At 36.9% G+C, this 20,505-nt stretch overlaps 1 protein-coding gene across 6 annotated transcripts in view; it reads right to left on the bottom strand.

Moving 5' to 3' along the window:
• Positions 1-567: 567 nt before the first annotated feature.
• TRAK2 (trafficking kinesin protein 2) overlaps positions 568-20,505 on the bottom strand; it is a 36,807-nt gene continuing 16,869 nt past the window's right edge. The window contains exons 4-18 of one of the 6 annotated variants that reach the window (XR_010884533.1): positions 19,022-19,075; positions 18,127-18,203; positions 17,319-17,435; positions 15,903-16,112; positions 13,717-13,795; positions 11,634-11,764; positions 11,373-11,447; positions 10,564-10,701; positions 9,470-9,549; positions 8,588-8,791; positions 8,151-8,449; positions 7,537-7,815; positions 6,229-6,328; positions 2,067-4,793; positions 568-1,401 (exon numbers count right to left, since the gene is read on the bottom strand). Coding sequence is in view for 4 of the 6 variants with exons in the window: in XM_067298854.1 (XP_067154955.1) it covers positions 4,115-4,793; positions 6,229-6,328; positions 7,537-7,815; positions 8,151-8,449; positions 8,588-8,791; positions 9,470-9,549; positions 10,564-10,701; positions 11,373-11,447; positions 11,634-11,764; positions 13,717-13,795; positions 15,903-16,112; positions 17,319-17,435; positions 18,127-18,203; positions 19,022-19,075 (2,522 nt within the window). In the remaining 2 variants the exon portion in view is untranslated. Of the gene's footprint in view, positions 4,794-6,228; positions 6,329-7,536; positions 7,816-8,150; positions 8,450-8,587; positions 8,792-9,469; positions 9,550-10,563; positions 10,702-11,372; positions 11,448-11,633; positions 11,765-13,716; positions 13,796-15,902; positions 16,113-17,318; positions 17,436-18,126; positions 18,204-19,021; positions 19,076-20,505 lie in introns of all 6 variants that reach the window. The other 5 variants (XR_010884532.1, XM_067298854.1, XM_067298852.1 and 2 more) reach the window with 5 other exon arrangements.

Below are 20,505 nucleotides of genomic sequence, written 5' to 3'. Positions count from 1 at the left end.
CTAGCAGAGAAGTCCAATTTTTTTTTCTTGCTAGTTGTCACCATAATGCTAAAAGATATATTAGCTGTTGTAAAATGAAAAAGAAAAGAGCAAGTACAGAAAACATGAACTATTGCCACATATTCAAAGTGAGGCTCAAATTCAAATATTCTGTTCAGAGGCTGATGAGCTATTCTTCATTTGTGAATTTTTTCATTCTTAAACAATGGGCTTTTCAAACTGCAGCAGAAACTACTCTATAAATATTGTTTTCCAATTTTAATCATCACACATTTACATTGGAATCAAAGTCTGACTGCAGCTTATATTGCGTATTTATACTACCTTTAATTGCTTAGGTATAAGCACAACAGCAAACGGCCTGGCACAGCCAGATCAAGTTTTTAATAGATTTCTCAGATAGCTTTTACAGCCAACACGTGTGGATACCAACTCACTAAGCTTGTGCACAGTATACCAGTCACTAAATTTGTAGCTAATTTTTAAAAACGTCTAATTTTAAGTTTGTTAAAGAACACTGCAGTACAGAAAATGACATCTGGAACAAACCACACAAGATGACCAATATAATGAAAAAGGGCATTTTATACATGTTTATTTTCAAATTTACATTCCACCATGAAACAACAGTAGGTGCAAAAAGCAGATGAAAAAATACCAAGTTCCCAGACCGTTTAAATATTGTGTGTTATCCCCTTGTGCAACAGCCAAATGAGGCTCAAATGCAATTTTCTTCTTCCTTTTCGTCTGCTTTTTGATTACAGTAGACTTTCCACTTTATTGACCATGGGTATTTTGAGCATGCAGGTATCACTGAATTTATCAAAGTCAGTGAAACTATAGCTTTCTAGTTCTATAGGCATAAAGTTAAATTTGTACTTAGTTTAAGCCATCTTAGAATCTGAATAAAGATAAGTACTACAAGTATTTCTTTGTCAGTCTCTTGAAACTTTCGCATGCATGGATAATTCCTTTCTTTGTATCATCTGGTTTTTTTGGTTCTGTCCCAAACCAGCAAGATAACAGAAACTTTTCCAACCACAGATCTCCCTTACTTCTAGTTCTCCCTCCCCCTCAACCAAGTCACACTGATCTGCATCAAAAGATCTTGTGCAGGATCTCAGCTATCTCAGTCACACAAGTTCATTTCCTCTCTGGTGGGAGGCAACAGAAGCCAAATCGGTTCCTATAATGATGACAGCTTTTAATATGCTATCAGAAACACTTAAGTCATTCAAAAAAGTTTGTCTTCTAGGTTTTGGCACAAAACAGTAAACTTGGAAGAAGTAGTAGTTTACCCTGTCACTGCAAGTTAGGCACATGTATACACAGTGAATGTGACTATCCAAAGGTATAAATGCATGACAGTTTCAACAGCAAGCACTGCACCGCATCAGCCAACTGCACAAACACACAAGCACAATGGTATTGAAATTATTTCCTCTTCTTCCTGCCTTGTGCAAAGTATCTGATCATACATCATCCTGCAAGAAGCTTTGAGACATATCCATAATATAGACTGAACTGAACCAGATTATATTGTTAGGTTATGGCATATGGAAGTGTCCCAAAGACAAACATGCATTTCATTAACGTGTTTTTAGATGAACTTTAGCAGAAGCCTGGTCGGCCAAAGGAATTCTGATTTAGTTGATTTGTTGCTTCTGTTGCTAACACATAATGATCCAATGGCTGGAGTTATTTAATGAAGTTAGTTAGGAGCACAGTGAAATACCTTTGAAAGTTTAACTGTAACTTACATGGTTCCTATAATAAGTGTATATAAAATGGACATACATTTGACACATTATACACTTCTCTGTCTAATCTTCTGTTCACTCATACCTGTTGTTTCCCTAGGAGCTGCAAATACACAGCAAACATACCAGTCTTTCAGCTCACTGGAGAACAAAATACCACCCCCCCCCCGTTCTTATTCTTACTTAGCTAGGTAAGACCCTGTGCACAGCTAAGGAAGTACGAACATAAATACTTACAAGAAAAAATTAAACAGTTTTCATTTAAAACAAAATTAACCCGTATATAGTATTTTAAATAAAATTCACCTTTTATAAGTGTAAGATTTTGCTTAGAGAGCAAAAGGCAACTCCAGGAGTTCCTGAATATTTCTGTGCGCTGCTGACAGACAAGCTTCTGCTGAGAATCCTTGTGCAAGTTTGAAGTGGTTACTCCTTTTCTTTTAGGAAAGACTACTATATTACAAAGAGTCACCGTAAGATCTAGAGGGCTGTAAAAGTAGAAAGGCCACATTATAAGTTACCTATAAAACAGTTTATGAAACTATCTTTTCCTGCCCTACTCCACACAACCCTGCAGCAACAAGGGCCCTGATTATGATGGATGTGCCTCCTGCCAGGTTCAAACCAGTGTCTTTATACTGATGCTTCACCCCATGATCCCAGAAAGATACCAGCTATGTTCCATAAGCATTGTAACAAGCAAGGTAAACTTTGTCTGTTTTATCTAGTTGTATGGAAGTGGACCTTAAAAATTACTTCAGAACATTGAAAAGTACAGTGAAAAATTGTATGAAGAGTAAAAACCTGTTTCTATTCTGGTCATTAGCAAAGATCCACTCCTCTTAGGAATTTCAGGCAAATGTATTTTCTTCTGTAAGTTATGCTACAAATTATATATATATATTGTTGATTATTCAATTATGGCTAGAATCTTGGACAGGATGAATTTTTTTTTCCTGAATCCAAAAGGCAGCCTGGGTTGTAATATTCTGCAAATTACCACTCAGACAAATCAAATATCTCCAACAGAGTTGGGATTTTTTTTGAGACAGAAAGTCTGCCTCAGTTTTGTTCAGAAGCAGATTCAGAATCACTCTCCGTCATCAAAACACAAGATTCCAGCGCAGACAAAACCAATTTATATCCAATAAAGTGCTACAAAGAACACTAGCTTTCATTTTCTGCGTTGTTTCAGAATGTGGAATGCTAAATTTTGCTCTAACCACAGATCTAAAACAATTTCCAAAGATTTTCTTAATGAAATCTTTTAAACAGAATCCTGCCTGAAATCAGAAATATCTGAACGAAATGCATGAAGTTTACTACAGGGCTGTCAAACGTACAGACTGTCTACCTGTCAAGAGAACATTCTGATCACAGAACTTCCAAAACTTGTCTTTAAGTAAATGCTCTCTGCTTAGGTCAAATAAAAACAAACCCTGAATCAAGCACCTAGGTCTTATTTCCCTTTGCAGCACTGACATGTGCCTGAGATTTTTTTGTATGTGCGAAACTACCCTCATTAAAAAAAGATGCACAACACACTTTGGAAAGTTACCTTAGCATGAAATAAAACATTTTTACATTTTTTGTACCTAATACATACTTTCCTGCTTTTTAATTCTTATTCATTGCACCTTCCTCTGTGTGCTTCAGAACCTCTGGAAAGAAATTAACTTATGTTAATACTTCACTAGCACAATTGCACTCTTTCAAAATACAAACCCTGACCACCAATTTCTGTGTTCATAAACAGAAGTACTATTTCCTTACAGAGAATGAAAGGTTCCCTCCCCTGCTTCTCAAAATGGAGAGGAGTTCAAAAGAGGGCTTCAGTGCAGCCTCTGAACTGGAAAACACAAGAATCAAAAGAATCCAACTTTCTGTATTTGTTTGCTAGAGAGAGAAACTTGAACCAATGATGCTAGTCAGACTGACTGTTATTTAATATTATATTTAAATGGTATGGTCTGACTGCTAACAACTAATAAAACACTATGATCATATGGTGGAAAAATAGAACAGCACCTGCAAGACAGTTCTAAACATACAGTTTAAAAGATTAAAATACTGAGAATATCTACTGTGGTCTTTTATTTTTGCTTAAGCTAAGACAGATCCTGAAAAGGGCCTCAAAACTAAGCTTTGGTTTCTTCTTTCTTTTCTTATGTTCCACAGAACCCTTTTTCCTCAAACTCAAGCGATGTTTTCTCCTTGATCCTGTGTCTCTCGCACATCTTTTAACATGCACATGCCTTCTCCAACTTTCTGTAACACATTAACCATGCCTGTGCTAAATGTTTATCCCTCATTTATTATTTACCATGCTACAAATCAGCTGTTTTTCAAACCAGTCAGTTCTCCTTTAGGATATCCATTTTTGATGGCTGAGTGCAAACTGGAGCTCCCAGTGCCCCAATCATGATTGGAAGGCTCTGGTTTCTTCTTAGTCCTGCCATTAAGTTGCTACTTGCATTTAAAAATACAGCTGAGTCCTGTCTCTGCAGGCCAATCTCTGGCCCCTGATTTTTCCTTTGGTCCTGTGCCTCAGGGGGCTTGACCACCCTGGCAATACCCAGCCTCTTCAGCCTGTCCACCAGGTTCATCTTCAGCTGGCCTACGTCTGGAGCATTACGGGAGGGCTTCAGGCCATACATTTCTTGCAAGAATGTTTCCGCTGGTCGTGAAGCCAGGAAGTTTTCTGAGAGATGCGCTCGAGGCTCGAATGGTGGAGGGGAAGGACAAGGTGAACGTGAGGGAGAATTTGGCGGAGTAGAAGGAATGGGAACAGTTCGAGGGGGCTGTAGCAAAGGCAATTTTTCTAAGATGGGGCTATCATACACTTTGGCAGAGATGCCTCGTTCTTGCAAAAGCTTGGCCAGACTGCTGGTGCTGCTGAAGGTAGTGGTTGAATCTCTTCTGTTGGTGAGGAATTCTCCAATACTAAGCCTGTAAGACATGGCTGGAGTGCTCACCACCGCATTTCCAGTGCTGCTAGCACTATTTCCAAGTGAAAATGGAGCACACATGGAGCTGAAACAAAATAAAAACATGACAAAGAAGATACATGCATTAAACATCTTTATACCTGCTCTGCTCTGTATTTGCCTTTCGGTATGTGGAAGACTTGAGAGAAAGTAAGCTATTGGTATTAACTTTGATAGTTTCAGCTTTAATAGATTCAGAATTACTGCTCTGCAAAATATTTAGAAGATACTACATTGACAGAGAAGTTCTGCCATTATTTTAATACACAGAACAGTAAGTACTGAAAAATTTATCTTTTGTATACAATTTTATCTTTTGTATACAGTTTTTAGTATATGGTCATGGAGGAGAAAAAAAATCCACATTTTAAAATTCTATTAAAACACTTCTTGGAATAATCTTGCCATATAATCAAGCTCATTGTTGTGTTATGCCTTCTATTTAGCTTCAAAAAGTAAGTTCTGTTCTAAGATTAAACAAGAGAGACTAAAACTTTCCAAGATCAGCTGTCACTCAAGAGCTTTTAATCGCATGTTTCATAAAACAACTATAAGGCATATAAAGTGATTAAACATGAAAAACAAACAAACAAAAAAAACCCCAAAACAACTTACTCTGTTGAAGAAAACATTATTTAGTGAAGGTTTGCTATATTTCCAGACAACTGAAACCTGAATTCCCAAAACTACCTGTGATACAACCTTGTCTGGCTGCTTATCAGCTGCAGAATATCACACTAATATCAGTCTTTACTTCCCAGGCACAAACCCTGTAATCTCTTCTGCTCCAACATTAACTCAGATGATGCTTCCCAAAACAGTGATTATAATTATTCTGTTTTCTGAAAAGACATTCTGGATGGATACTGGATGTCAGACACACTTAAACTCCTCTACTAAAGGTGCTCTAACAGCCAAAAACCCCCACAAAAAAACAAACATTCAAACAAGAAAATTAAAGCGGGTTAACCACTCTGAACCAGACAACTGATCCACTTAAACAGGTAATTCTGCTTTAAAGAAAACACAACCAACCAAGCCAGAATGTAACAATGGCTAACTGTAATGAAAACCTTTATAATAAAGATTTAAAAAAAAAATCTTATAGAATCTGAAATATAAGCTATGATCATCTGTACTGTATTTAATTGAATATCTACACAAATGGCCAGTAATAACTTAGTTTAAAAAAATTATGACAGAATAGGTATCAATTGCTTCTTATAACAGATATATGATAAAAGAAATTTTCTGCTTAAGAGTGTAAATTTACTTTCTTCTAAAATACCCTGACTTGTTTCCCACTCTCACTGTGGGAAATTTTAACTATTCCCTTTATAATTACAGCCATTTGTATCAGTAGTATCCTACATGTTGCCTAGCTGCCTCACTGTTTTTTAAAGCTGGTCCATATGTTAAAAGCCAGAAAGCAACTGTTTAATTCTGTGCAGCAGCTCCTAGAACATCAAGAGTCATCGTACCTGGGAGTAACCTGGGTGACATCAGATGGATGAAGGATCCTACAGGTAGTGAAGGTAAATGTGGAATTTGTGGAAGACAGACATTTCCCTGGATTTGAGGCTGCAATGTGGAACATTTACATCCAGTGAGGGTAAAAATAAAAACAGAAAAGGACTAATCAAAGCTTAAGACAATATTATTACCACTGTTATATATATTTTTAATAAAGAAGAAAGGCAGTGAAAACAGCATTGTCTCAAGGGCACATATTTTCCATTGAAAAAATATATTGTCATCAGTTCATTTTAAAATCCTTTTAGTTACTTCCTTTATATTTTTTTCCATAAAAGATAAGCTGAAACTACTTTGTGCAAATGTTAATAATCTCAAAAACAGTAGAACCCAACTAGCACTGCAAGAAACACTAACACCCAAACTGAATCTAAAACCAAGGATCATTCTGCACAGATGCAGGCTGCTACCATTTACAAACTGCTTTGTGAAGAGAAGTGAAAGCAACTGCGCCTCCTGTACTAAGCTGTATTTGAAGTAGCTCTTCCAATTGCACTTTGGAACTCTGCAGAAAACTAAGTTCTTGGAGGTAGATTCTTAAACCAAAATAAAGTCTAATAAAAGGTAGAGTCCTGAAAAGAATCTTGAGCCCAAGATCCCAAACTGCAGGCACAGAGTACTCAGCATATAAACAGTGAAGGAGTCCTTGCAACAAGAAAAACAAAGTAGGAATGTTTTTCCCTTTCTGCAACCTCAACCTTACCTCTGGATTTGTATTTTGAAACACAGATAAGATCAATGTTCACAATACATCATATTCCCCTAAAAAGTTTAATACAAAATTCATTTCTTCCTGTCTTAAGCTACCCATTATCATCCTTCTATCAGGGCACTGTTTTCCACAGAATACAAGTTTAACGCTTTTTACTAACAAAAATAGCACACTTTTTAAATGAAACTGAAAAAGCCAGTCATCTTCAATTGTTTTAATTTGACAACTGCTTAGCATATAGTAAATAAATCAGATTTTGATCTTATCCCAGATAAGTTTTCCAGCAACCATGTTCTACCTAACTACAAACAAACTTGGAAGACAAGCATCACCTTCTGAAATCACCATTACATCTGGTAGAAACCAGATGATACTGGCAATGTCTCCCCACCAAATTCACCTGGTTTAATGCTACTTAATTTTAATGACTTAAGACCTGGGGGAGTGGAGGGTGGGGGCCAAAAACAATAAAAGCATCAAGAATGGATTAAAACCTCAAAAATAAGCATGCAAAAGGAGCAAAAACACTAACTGTGCTTCTTACCAGTGAGTGGTACAGTTGCTGAAGTAATAGGTGGCAGGAAAATCCCTGCCACTGGCTTTGCCACTGCGCATTTCGTTTTCTCCAGGAAGGAAGGTTGCACTTGAAATGTTATACCTCCTTCCCCTTCTTCCTCATCATCCTCCTCCAAGTCAGAGATGTGGTACACAGTATCATCAGACAGAGGGGTAAAACCTTTTGTAACAACACCTGGTCTTGGGTCAAGAATGGTGCCTAGGTTTGGTCGAGCAAGCTGTTGCCAGTGAAAAAGGGTCTGAGATCCTGGTGTGGCAAAAGAGAAGTGTCTCAGAAAGCGATTACCTACTATCATACAGAGTTACAAAAGTACATGATCAAAACAACTTCAGCCAACTAGTGCTGACACTGTGGTACATGTAGCGTACTTGGATGGCAATGCCAAGAATAACAAAAAGCCTAACTCTTAGCACCATACAGGAAAACCAAATACAAAGTGATACTGATGAGTTAGTTGATTCCTGGCCTACTTCCTCTTATGGCATATCATACCTATCTATACACAGAGCAACAATGATTTACCTGACAAATTAATCTAAAATCCTCTTCTGCTGAAGAGAGAAGGAAGACCATCCTCTTACCTTCAATGGGCTTGACAATTTGTAATTTTTCTGGTAAGAGGACACGGAAGTTACTAGAGCTGGCAGAAAGATCTGTGAATTCTGAGTTGGCACCCAGGGAAAAACAGCTTTCTGTTGGTGTACTACAGCCACTAGCCTCTTCTTTCTGCTCAGCCAGCAAATGCATCTTTCGCTCCCACTCCTCCTCAAAGAACTGCTTCTCGCTCAGGTAGTTCTGGCGACGGAGGGACAGCCTGTGCAGAGCTGTGGCTAAGTCATTGTCTCCAGGGTCTCCTGGCTGGCCTGCCTTATGAGTGTCCCTGGGATAAAAGAAATTAAATAATAGTAGATATTAAGACCATTAAAGTAAATATTTCTCCCCACACAGCAGAGATCCAGACTGAATTTAGTTTTGAATCAGTTAATTTAAAAAGACAATAACAAGCTGTGTTTCCTACCTCAAGTTCTTCTCAGAGCTACTCCTCTGGGACATCTGTACGTGGCTTTCTGACTGGCATAATCCAGACTGAAAGGGCTTTGCTGTCATAACAACACTTGACCGATTAGATCCAGGGATTGGCAGTGGGGCAGGAAAGGAAGAAGACCGACCACGAGTGACATTAGCAACCTTGACAGTGTCAAATACTCGTTTCTGTTGACCCCTAGAAGCAAGCAAATAAAACAAACAAGCATGTTTTTCAGAAGCATTTTGGAAAGGACATAATAAAGAAAAAGCTTCAAGCAACACACTTCCCAAAGGCTGCAGAGACATGACTAAAAAGATTTAAGCCCAGATCAGGATTGGCTAAGACATTCATGTTGTAAGGAATACTGTTCTAACAAAATATCAGGATTACCACCCACTTTGACTTGAAAGAACAAAATACTCCACTGATAACCACTGGAGAACTTTCAAGGGCATCTATTTAACCCTTACTCAGAATTAAGGGCTCCACGAATAGGCCTTCAGGGCTTTGGAAACTGCTACCAGTCTTTCAGTCTAATTTCATTTGCCAGAGAATTTTTCTACAAAGATTAAAAGGGATGAAACTCGTGCTGTGCACTGGAGAAGCTGCATCAGAAATCTGACAAATTCAAAAAGGAAATAAAATCCTTTTAGCAAATTCCCAACTTTCTCATAGAATTAAATAAGAATGGTAGGTTTCAATGTTGAGAAAACTATCAAATACAATAAAGCTTTTTTATTAAGTTACAAAGACGACTTATCAAAGAGGGAACATTCAGGCTTATAGTTTTCCAGAAATCAGTTTCACCTCATTCAATATAGGCATATGGAAAGATGTCAAAATAATAGATACATATAAAGCTGATAAACGTACTTTTGCTTAGAGGGAACAGGTTCTTCACCCTGACTCAGTTCCTTCCGCATTGTCCCTTCAATTTCTGCTGCAAGGGAGTCCTAAAGAAAAACACAAACCAAAATAATTGATGAATTAGATTCAAGGGTTCTTCCTAACAATTTTAGCAGAGAACATTTCTAAAAAACAAAAAACCAAAAACAAAACAAAAAAAACCCCACACTCAAAAATCTGCACTCGTCTCCCCCATATCAGTAGCTTTCAGCACAGTGTGTTATGCATAAAGCTCTAGGTCTCTGAATGGGGAAGGGGGGGACTTTCCACCCTAACTACACCTACGTATAACTAGTTTGGGTTCAGTTTACATCAGCAACAACTGCACTTCTGGGGGATTCTTTATGTTGTTTTCTTAAGTTAAGCTACAATTGCAAGAGCACTTCCTCCAAAGCCAAAATATATGTACATGGTGGATACCATATAGAACAGCCACCCAAAACCTGACAAATTCCCAGGATGGCCCAGAAACTTGTGAGAGTATAGTAATTAAACAGACCTGACACTAAGAAGAGGAGGAAAATAAAAGTTTCAAAAACCTTTTCCATTGGTTAGTTGAATTGCCAGAGATGACTAAAAGTTATGCATTTCTGATGATGCTCAAAATTTATTTCACAACAAGATAAGGAGATAAGGACATAAAACTACATCATAAACCACATAACAAATTCTCTTGGAACTCTTGAAAAAATACTTTGTTTTGTTTCTTAAAGAAATACTGTCAAGGTGTAAAATTCACATCAACATTGAATGATATACTAGCACAACTGAGCATTAGCTATAGAACACATCAATTCACGTATTTAACAGAACAGTCATATAAAATGAAAAAACAGTTTTAATACCACAATATGGCAAGTGAATGACTATTTTCCTAAAGCATAAAACTCTCAGAAGTGAATGCATTAAAAAATTGAAAGACTGTAAGATCAGCCCCTTTGCCTATTGCACAATAGTTCTCTCTGCAGCTCCAGTAACAGCTGTTTTATTCTCATAGTTCTATGCTACTATGGACCATATTTACCAGTAGGTCTATACCAAGCTAGTGGTATATTTATTACCCCAGGAAATGCTCCACATGCCTGGGGGCGGCAGAGAACAGCAGCAGAGCTAGCTCTGCTGCGCAGCAACTTCACTTCTTCTTGTGATTCATGCAACATCCCCAGACATTCTGCGTTCCGATCTTGCAGCTCATGTAGCTGAAAGAGGAAAGAGGACATCAGTGCTGCCAGTAAGCTTCAACAGAAGCAAGTAAAAGACAGAATGAAACTCATTTTACTCCTACAGAGCCTTGTACAGAAGAGACTGATTCAACACTACTGTATTTCTCCACATGCAGAGTGCATGCCAGCATCTGGAAATGGAAGCAGTAATAGACGGTGCTCAGCATGGCAGCCACACTGATTTTAGTGGTAAGGCATGAAGTGCAAAGTAAAACTCAAAAGAGGAAAAGGTAAGACAGAATCCAAAGGAAAATGCATCAAAAAACACTGTAAATACAGTAACTACAGATGCAAAAGAAGCATAAAGGAGGGCTTTAAGATCTAGTGAGCTAGAGTATTGTTGATATAATCAGTAACGGTCACATTAAAGCACTCTTTTCTCATAACGACTGAGAAGGGTAAGATCTACCTACTTGCACACCTTCCTTGCCTTTCAGACTCATGTGAACTACAAAAGTATTTGTACTTGAGTTATCTAATAAATTATTCTTTTTCTCCAACCATTTGGCTAGAAGCACACTGAAAAATGAATCAAAAAAAAAAAAAAACAACTCACAAACACAACACCAACCCAATCCACTTTCTGTTCTCTTTTATTTTTTTCTCTCATGTTCTATTCCAAACATACATATAGAAGCCTTAAGTACCTCTGCTGTCAGTTGTCTCTGAGCATCTTTGGAAGCTTGTAGGTGAAGTTTCAGCTCCTCCTTTTCAATCACATGCTGAAAGCACAAAAAGGTGCTAATTATTTTCTCAACTGATTCCCCTGAGAGAGCTGATCCTCTCTGTACTCTACTGAAACGGCCACTCTCTTGTGGTGTAGTCCCCTACCTTGCAAGTCTATTCTCCCCTGCTAGAAGCATGCACACACACATGTACACATACAAGCTTCACCACCACTCCCTTACTTCTTTGAGTTTATGTTGAAGATCAACAATCTGAGACAAGAGGGATGAGATCTCTTCCTGATAGCGAACCAACTCCTCACTCTTTTCTGACAGCTCCTCCGTTATTCTGGAAATTTGAGCATTCGATTGCCCTACAAAATAAAAAAAGAACTTATGTAGTAGAGAGCTTTTCCCAACACACAATGAAAAAAACAGGGGATCTGTCAAAGTCAACGAGCTGCAAAATGACCAATGTTCTTAGGAAATCAATTCACATTTTGTAAAGGCAGGAGCCCTGGAACATCCGCAAAGTACAAGATAAAGAAAAGGGGTGGGAAGCAAGAGAAAGGAAGAGACTTACCTTTAAAGGTAGGTGTAACGTATTAAAAAAAAAAAAGAACAAAAGGTAAGATAGAATCCAAAGGAAAATACACGAAAAAACACTGTAAATATAGTGACATATGTCACTGATATGTGAGAAGACAGAAGTTCTGCAAAATAACCATAGCAGAATCCAAGGCAGGCTGCTATAAATGATTTCAAATGACAAACTGGCTCATGACCTAGGCCAGTCTTATTAGAATATGCTGAAGTAGTCAGATGGAGTTGATCTTGTTATTAATTACCATTCTCTGTATGCAAAGAGATTTTATCAGACCTTGCCAAGCATAACATATGGATATTTAGCTCTTGATTTTGGTCATTACCTATTCCCCAAAGACCCAACGCATACAATTTCCTGTTTCCTCTTTTTTTTTTTCCCTTTGAGTGAGCAAGTTCAAGTAAGATGACAAAGCACCTCAAAAAACTGAAATATTTTTATACAATGACAGTTAAGAAACTGTTTACCTGCCTTGAAAGCATAGCAAAGTCACAGTAACGTCTGGTCAATCTTGCATAAAGAACAGACTAAAAATTTACAAACATAATCTTTAAGCAAAACAGCGTCTACCTTATTTATTTTTAAAAACAGAAGATTTTCCATCAATCATAACAGATTTTGAGTCAGAAAAAGGATTCTCTCTGACAGTGATAAGTATTTATTTTATTTTTAGAAATACTGTAAATTTGTTAGATACACGTTTAATTGATAGTGGTCACAGCTTTACTGTAGGACAGAGCCTGCACCATAGGCCTGCTGACATGTAACCTCACAGTTAGATACCTTTTTCCTGAAGGCATAAATTTTAAAGCCATAGACTAGAAATCCTTTGGGAGAAGATTCTTTCTTCGAGTCTAAAGTGTCTCGTGTGCTTTTATGTGTCATAAGATTAGACAAAACAGGAATTACTGAACTTCTCATTGTAGGAAAATAAGAGAAGTTACATGAAAACTTTATTTGCCAAGGATTTACATTTTTCAGAGGAAGTACAGTAATTCATAGCTAGGTGCTAATTCACAGTGTTTTATGATTATCTGGAATAAAAAAAAACAAGTAGCAACTCAGTCTTCTTTATGGTAGTTGTATAGAATAAAGCAATCTTAGAAGATAAGCATATATCAAATAACTATAGATAAAATATTGTACCACCAGGTTACACAACCACCACAGAAAACAAGGATTGTTCCTTAGTATTTCAGAATACTTTTGTGATTTGTATATGAATAGCTGCAGCTCTTTGCAAATAAGGATCACCGTTCTGGACAGAACACTTACCAATTTAAATGCTTTTGTGTATAATTTATAATTTTAAAATATACCCATATGTTCGGAGAGAAATGGTAATTTAGAATGAGTATTTAAGAGTCTATGCACTGATATATTTCAATGTCAAATGTGCTGAATACTCTTTTCAAGAAGCATATTTTGTTGATTTTCCAGTTTCTTTAGACTTCAATTTAGGAGGTTTCATGAACATTAGGTTCAGTGTTCATTTTCTCTCTTGCCCTCTCTCTAGAAACAGTACAGACATCTGAAGTTGAGTGCCAGAGTGAAACTTCATGAAACACAGAAACAGCTCTGCATTTGGTAAAGAACAAGACTCAGTTCATTTACAGAAATTACTGAAGCTCATTTTTGAATTCAGGGATAACTAAGAGAAATTGCAGGCACTGGATGCTCAAATACTTTTTTACCATTACAAGATACAACCTGGATACTCACGTAGCTCTTTGACACAGTCATTAACCAGCTGCTGTTCCTTTTCTTCATATGTAATGGTTTCTGTCCTCAGATGGCAAGCCTTCGAGAAAATTATAGATTTTCCAACTTACATTTATATTTGCATCTATACGTATGTTAACATTATAAATTTTTTATTTCTGAAATTGTTGCAACTGAAGTCGCCCCTCTATCTTTGCAATTTCTGTGCATCTGGCCATACTTCCTGTCTGTTTTTTTCCCACCACAACCTGTTTCCCCGAGTTGTGCAGGTTTTTTGAATGAAAGATGCCCACACGGATGCCCACATGCACAAAACCTCTGTTTCTAATAAAAAAAAAAAAAAGTTGCAAAATATGCAATTTGGTAAGGAAATGTAAACCAGGAGTAAGTAACTGTATTTGCTTCAAAACTTCTTAAGGCAAAGAAATCTTGAAAAGTAAATAATGCTAGCCAAATCCATTACAGCAGTGAAAAGCTCTCAGTAGAATAGCATTTCACATCTTCCCCTGACTAGTCCACTGAGACTTTAAGTTTTCTGGGCCAGAGACTGAGTCTCACCACAAGTTTAAGCAACATCGAGCATACTGGATTTTCACCTTCATTTGGATTGTCAGTACGATTCCAACCTTTGCACACAATAGTCTTTGTATTCAGGACTGTTTGCCAATAAGTGACTCAGAAAACTTAGTGATTGGGTTTAAAGATTATTCAAGTGAATAGAAGTACAGATACACAAGTGCAGATAAACATACTTCTTCACATAACACTGTCATAAGTATAAATAGTTCAAGACTGTTCTTAAGAAAACAAAGGCAAGCAAATACTGGCTCAGTATGCCTGAGGCTATTTCAAGTCAAGGAAGGTGATGATATACCACAGAATGATAGCAACCTCTTTTTAACTCCACTTCTACCTACTAAGGTGGGCTAAATTCATTCCTGGCCTGTTAAGTTTCATAATCATATGCAGGATTCACAGCATAAAAGCAGTCTGACACTCCCTCACTCTTGTGTCACAGCACTACCAAAATATCTTTTTGATCTTTGGAGTTTTAGGGGGAGATGTGCTTCTCAGGCTGAGTATTTTGGAGACAAAACGAGGGGGAAAAACATATTTTGTTCATTTTAAAGAATTCTTGTCCCTGAATTGTAAGCACTAAATAACACACAAGAAGGGTTGTAACAAATCAGAAAGAGCATCTTAACAGTTTCTGGGCAATACGAATCTTTCTTTACAGATTTTCAATTCTCTTCTCCACAATAATTATTAAATTAAAAGTTTTTGACATTAGAAATACAGGCCTGAGAAAACATAGGGAGATGGAAGAAAAAAGAAAGGAGGATACTACAGAGAACTGGAACTACAAAGAACAAGACTTTTTCCCCTTCTCCTTTCTTCCACCATCTTGTTTCCAGTCCAGACCAACATTTTGTTAACAGAAGTGTTCTTGTAACACGCAACCTCAAGCTTGTATTGGAAAAAGCTTACTTAAAAACAAAAAACCTCTTTCTTTAAAAAAGACTCTTAACCAATTTCCTATTTTACAAATTCCATCTCCACCTCCAGAGAAGAGACAATTAGCATCTGCAGATTCCAATTCTTGTAACCTTTGCCTTTTGTTCCACGACTTTTATAGCCATTTATTTTGTCTAGGCATTTGGTCCCTAATCTTGTAAAGGCACAAAGTCTGTGTTCATGTTTTGCACATAAGACATATCAATTAAAATATGGAGACTAATCACATACTCAAAATTAAGTTTGTCTTCAAAGAATTTAAAGCTTATAAAATTTTAAAAAGCTTACAGACTCTTAATATTGAATACAGGTTGACAAAAACGTAATGTGAGCTCAATAGAATTCTCAAAATAATACAACAAATTGCAGTCAGATTTACACCACAACAGGTCACACAAACCTGAGGGCCTCAGAGGTCCAAGAAATTTTGCTGGGTGTTCACATGCGTGCCTATATTCTTTCACATATCATAAAGGTATTGAGAAAGGAACACTAATGGACTCTGAAGATAACTAGGAGTATGGCAGTATTCTGAAGGAAACAGAGGGATGGGGGTGAGTGGAGGGAAAGTATTTGGGTATGATTTATCTACAGGAATGCAATAAAGTCATTTCAAGAGAAGCCCAGAAGCTGTATTTTTTAAACCATCCTGATCTATCTCATATCTATACCTTTGATCGGAGAGCAAGGTTTTCCTCTTCCAACTCCCTGAGCTTATCTTGCAAGATATCCAGCTGCAAGAGACTGTGTGATACATTGAAAGATTCATTGGAACGAAGTGGTGTGGAACAGCTGGAATCTGTTTCACTCTCCTCAGAAGCAATTGAAACAACACGAAGCAGGTCATCCTTCTTTGACAGTTCATGCTGCAGCTGGTTAACCTATGACAAAAAAAGATCACCAGCTTGTGATATATACTTTAGCTATACAATATTATAGCAAATTACTTGTGCAGCCTCTAAATTCTGGGAACGTCACAGGTCCAGTATAAACTGAGATTAAAAACAACTCACAAATCACGACCAATTTATATGTATTTGCACAGAAGATTCAGGTTCTGTTTATTTTATAGGTAGCTCACAAAATCATAACTTTAACACTGCAAGGGAGACTGAAAGAGGTAATGCAAGAATGGACAACAAAACCTATTTGTTAAATAGTTAACTTCAAAACAACTTTCCAGCTGCTTTGACACATCTTTACATTTTAGCTTGCTAACACGTTTCTTCTGCACTATAGCTTTCTGGAAAAAAGAAATCCTAGACATCTGTCCCCCAAGTCCACACATGAAATGAACTGTAGGCCAGACAAAAACAAGAGAAAAAGAAGATCTCAAATTTAGCTACATTCCATTTTGCATATCTAAATTTATGCAAATACATAAGTCTATTCTGGCTTAAAGCTAATTACAAGTATCTATTTATTACCAGCATGCTGTTTTATACAAGCAAGTGAATCCATTTCACTATAACCTAGAATACGTCTGTGTTATCCAGAGATAAAAACCTGGGATACTTTATAGGTTGTCAACTTCTTTTTTTTAAGCAAGAATAACCAAGAAAAGATTACATAAGCACAGATTCCTTGAAGTTAAAGATGGAGTGAGAATCAGAAGAATTCTGCTTTCATGTCTTTTTTTTTTTAAATATATTTTTTAATGTAAACACCCCATTAAATCAAGCTTATTCTCTGGTTGTTTCCTCGCTTGTGAAGTTGTTATGTAAAAGGTTCTGTCAGATGCCAACTACATAGTTTACTTTGTCTGAGATTATTAGATTCATAGGTTAAAACCAGAATATCAGACTGATGCTCAAAACAGATGCTTCTAAAAATACAGTTCTGCACTACAGGTATATCATAATAATACCCAACATATTTGCAGCTTCTTAGTAATTACAATATTCAGTCTTCATAGTCAATTCTTGGACCAAGAAAGCTGACTGAACAACGACAATTAGATCAATGATTTCTAAGTGTATTTCTGTAGTTTGAGAACAGCAATAACCTGCTTTCACAGTGAAATAATATGTTTCTGTTAATCTTCCTCTTCTCATCTTAAAAAGAAAGAAAAAAAAAAAATCACTCACTTGGTCTAGAGTTTGCCCTAGCTGTTCTTCTAGTGCTTCATTCTGTTCTGTCAGAAGATGGTTTCGTTTAAGAAGGGCTTGTCCAATTCGAGCTGCCAGTTCCAGGTCCCGATCTCTCTGCTCACAAAATGAGAACAAATGTCTGCTTTTGAACAGACAAATTTTAAATTCAGAGTAACTTTAGATTTTCCTGGCTATTGGTCAACATATCATACCTTTGAGATCCCCATTTACTCTCAAATAGATTGCTTCAACAATGCTGGTTAGAACAACGGTTAATGTTTCATCATTAGGATCCAAAACACATCCATAATTGTGTTTCTTGATACAGTTCATTCTCTTCCACAGTCATTTGCAATAATAGGGAAGGAAAAAAAACCAGCAACTACCTAGAGAACAGTTTAGTTTTTTGTGCTAAATACTGGAGAGGTTATATGGGTTCTTTTGTATCATTCCAAGAAGCAACATATACTCAGGTCTGTGGTCTTTCAAGCATCACCTTCTCCAGGATAGATTACTTGACTGAAACAGTGATAACAGGGTAGAAGCTAAGGAGCAATATAAAAGCAGAAGAAAGCTGTTCCTTTCTTATGCCTCCCTACCTCCTGTGAAGCATCCATAGTTTTGCTAAATTTTGTTTCTGAGACAGTGTAGCCAACTGGGCAGCTTTTCATTACCCCAGGTGTTTCACTATTTGATAAGCACCTCCTAAAGGTAACTGAACCAGAATTCCCAGTAACTGAATAAAATCTTTCCTCAAATACATGTCCTCAAATATACTAACAAAGCATTACAGAGATGAGCGTACCTCAGCTAGCAAATGTTTGACCATGTCAGCATCACTGTAGGTTTTTGTTATTTGCTCCGCATTATCTGTGCCAAGAACTGAGAAGAGAGAAAAAAAAAAACTTACTGAAGTAGTTTAAGAACAAGAATAATGTTGGGAAGGGAGAGAGCTAAAACTCAGAGGATATTCTTTATATAAGTACAAATACAGCAATTAGTTGAGGAAGCCAGTGGAGGCTATGAAGATGCATCTTAACTTCCGAAATATGAAACAATATCCATTTGGGAAACTGATTCAATTAGGTCTTAAACATTTATAGCTTTCAGTAAGGTTAGCTAAAAGTAGAGGTGCTCACACATCCTTCAAATTTATGAAAGTGAGAAAATCTCTTAAGACCAGCTTTTTGAATACAGTTAAACTACCGAATCATCCAGCCTGCTGAGGAGAGAGAAAGAGGAGTACTGTGTATCCAAATATAGCTGAAAACATTTGCAAACTTTACCCTTGGAACAAAATCCACTTTAGCGTATGTGACAGCTATAAACAGGAAGTATGGAGACCCCAGAGACTGATCATGAAAACTTATTTATGGAGTGCTTGATCATCTTTGAAACAGTTAAAAAGAAATGGGAAAACAGACTGTATGTCTGTAATTTAGATGCAGTAGTAAATCCTATTTTATTGATAGAATGACTTAAAAGTTTGAAGAGTTGGTAAAACTACTAAAAAACTGAGAACAATCAGGACTTGAAAAGAACTTGAAAAATAGGATTGAGTCAGGAAGAAACAAGGAGCATGGAGAATTTATGGCACCTGGAAAAAAAAAAAAAAAATCAGTGCTAAAACAAAGCACTGGCCCCTACTTGTTCTTGTCTTGAGAACTAAAATATTCTAGTAAAGAAGAAACCTTAATTACCTTGGGAAAATTTGTGAGATTCAGCCAAGGAGGAGGGAGGAAGTTCAATAAGAGCTAGAATGACAGAAAATGAAAGGCAGGAAAAAGAACAGAAGGGAGAAAGAATTAAAATATAAGGACATAGATGATTGATTTGCATGCATCCACCACCACCAAAAATTGAAGTGTGTGTAAACATACACTTTGGACTACTAAAACTTTCTTAGAACTTTTAAAAAGAGCCATTTTAAATATGATACCCTTCAGGAGTGGAATTACACATTTTACTTACAGGAGATGGGTGTTTGTGCTGGTATAAGTTCAGTAGAACTTCATCATTTTTGCTTTATGGAATCAAGATCATGAAAGCAAAGAAGGCAGCAATATAAATGTAACAAATATGGAAATATCTGCTTCAGCTGAATTTCTAAGTTAACCTGTTTTGAAACTAATTCCATCACCACCACATTGCAAGGTAAGATTGTTACTGGTCTAAATTTACTTCTGAGGAATTGTTTGATTGTTCTACTGCGTTTAAACCTGCTTCGTACTCTGAATAGAGATACTGGTATTGGTTCTGGGGTTTTCTGTTTGTTCTCATTGAGGGCTGCACATTTTGCTGAGACACTGAAGCACTAACTTGAAGTGCACACCATCTTTATTTACAGGTTATATAAGTTGTGTATGTCCTTTACTTAAGTAACTTCCACACATAACCTTGCAGAATATAACACTAAGGCTGTGCTGGGGGGGTGGGGTGGGAGGTGGAAGTAGCATTTTAGTTTGAGCAGAAACTTATGCAGTCATGAAAAACAGGCAAACAGAAAGAACAATCTAGAAGAATGAGGTGTACTCAGCTGTTTCTCTAAAACAGTTTGCAACAGTAAAATAAACCAAACTAACAAATAAAACACTTTTCCCCCAGGTAGATCAGTAGGCAAAAAAAACCCCAACACATGCTCTTTGGATATTTAGAACCTTTGAACTTACAGCAGTGCCATTTACTAATTATATTTCCAAGCAGGGAAAAAACAGAAAATCTCTTCACAAAATTTAAAGTACCTATCTATCTGTGGCAAGACAGGCACTTGAGAGGTCAACTTTACTGTACTACTTTGACAATGGTTGCAAATACGTGATGAAAGCAGACTCCAAACTCACTTACTAACCTTCTGAAAATTCACTGCACATACATAAAGCAGCGTCAGCCCTTACAAGCAGAAGATTACAGCCAGATTGCCTGTGGTAAGTGTTCCCATCAGATGATTCAAAGACTATTCAGTGCTAAGTCACCTTAATGAACTAACTTACGCTAATTTCATACATGGTTACTCAAGCAGGTTTTTTGATGTCTCCTTTCCTAAAAGCAAAAACAACAAAAAGCTTGTCCCAAAAATATTTGCTCCGGTAAATGAAATCCCAGAACTAACAGCTTTAAAACTTAGCTCCATACAACTTTTGTTATTTTCACACAGTACAGGATCACAGTCATATTTGGTTTGTTA

Source organism: Apteryx mantelli, chromosome 6, assembly GCF_036417845.1.
Source record: "Apteryx mantelli isolate bAptMan1 chromosome 6, bAptMan1.hap1, whole genome shotgun sequence".
Lineage (NCBI taxonomy): Eukaryota > Metazoa > Chordata > Aves > Apterygiformes > Apterygidae > Apteryx > Apteryx mantelli.
The sequence above is the reverse complement of the archived record's forward strand: the minus strand, read 5'-3'. Positions and strand labels throughout refer to the sequence as shown.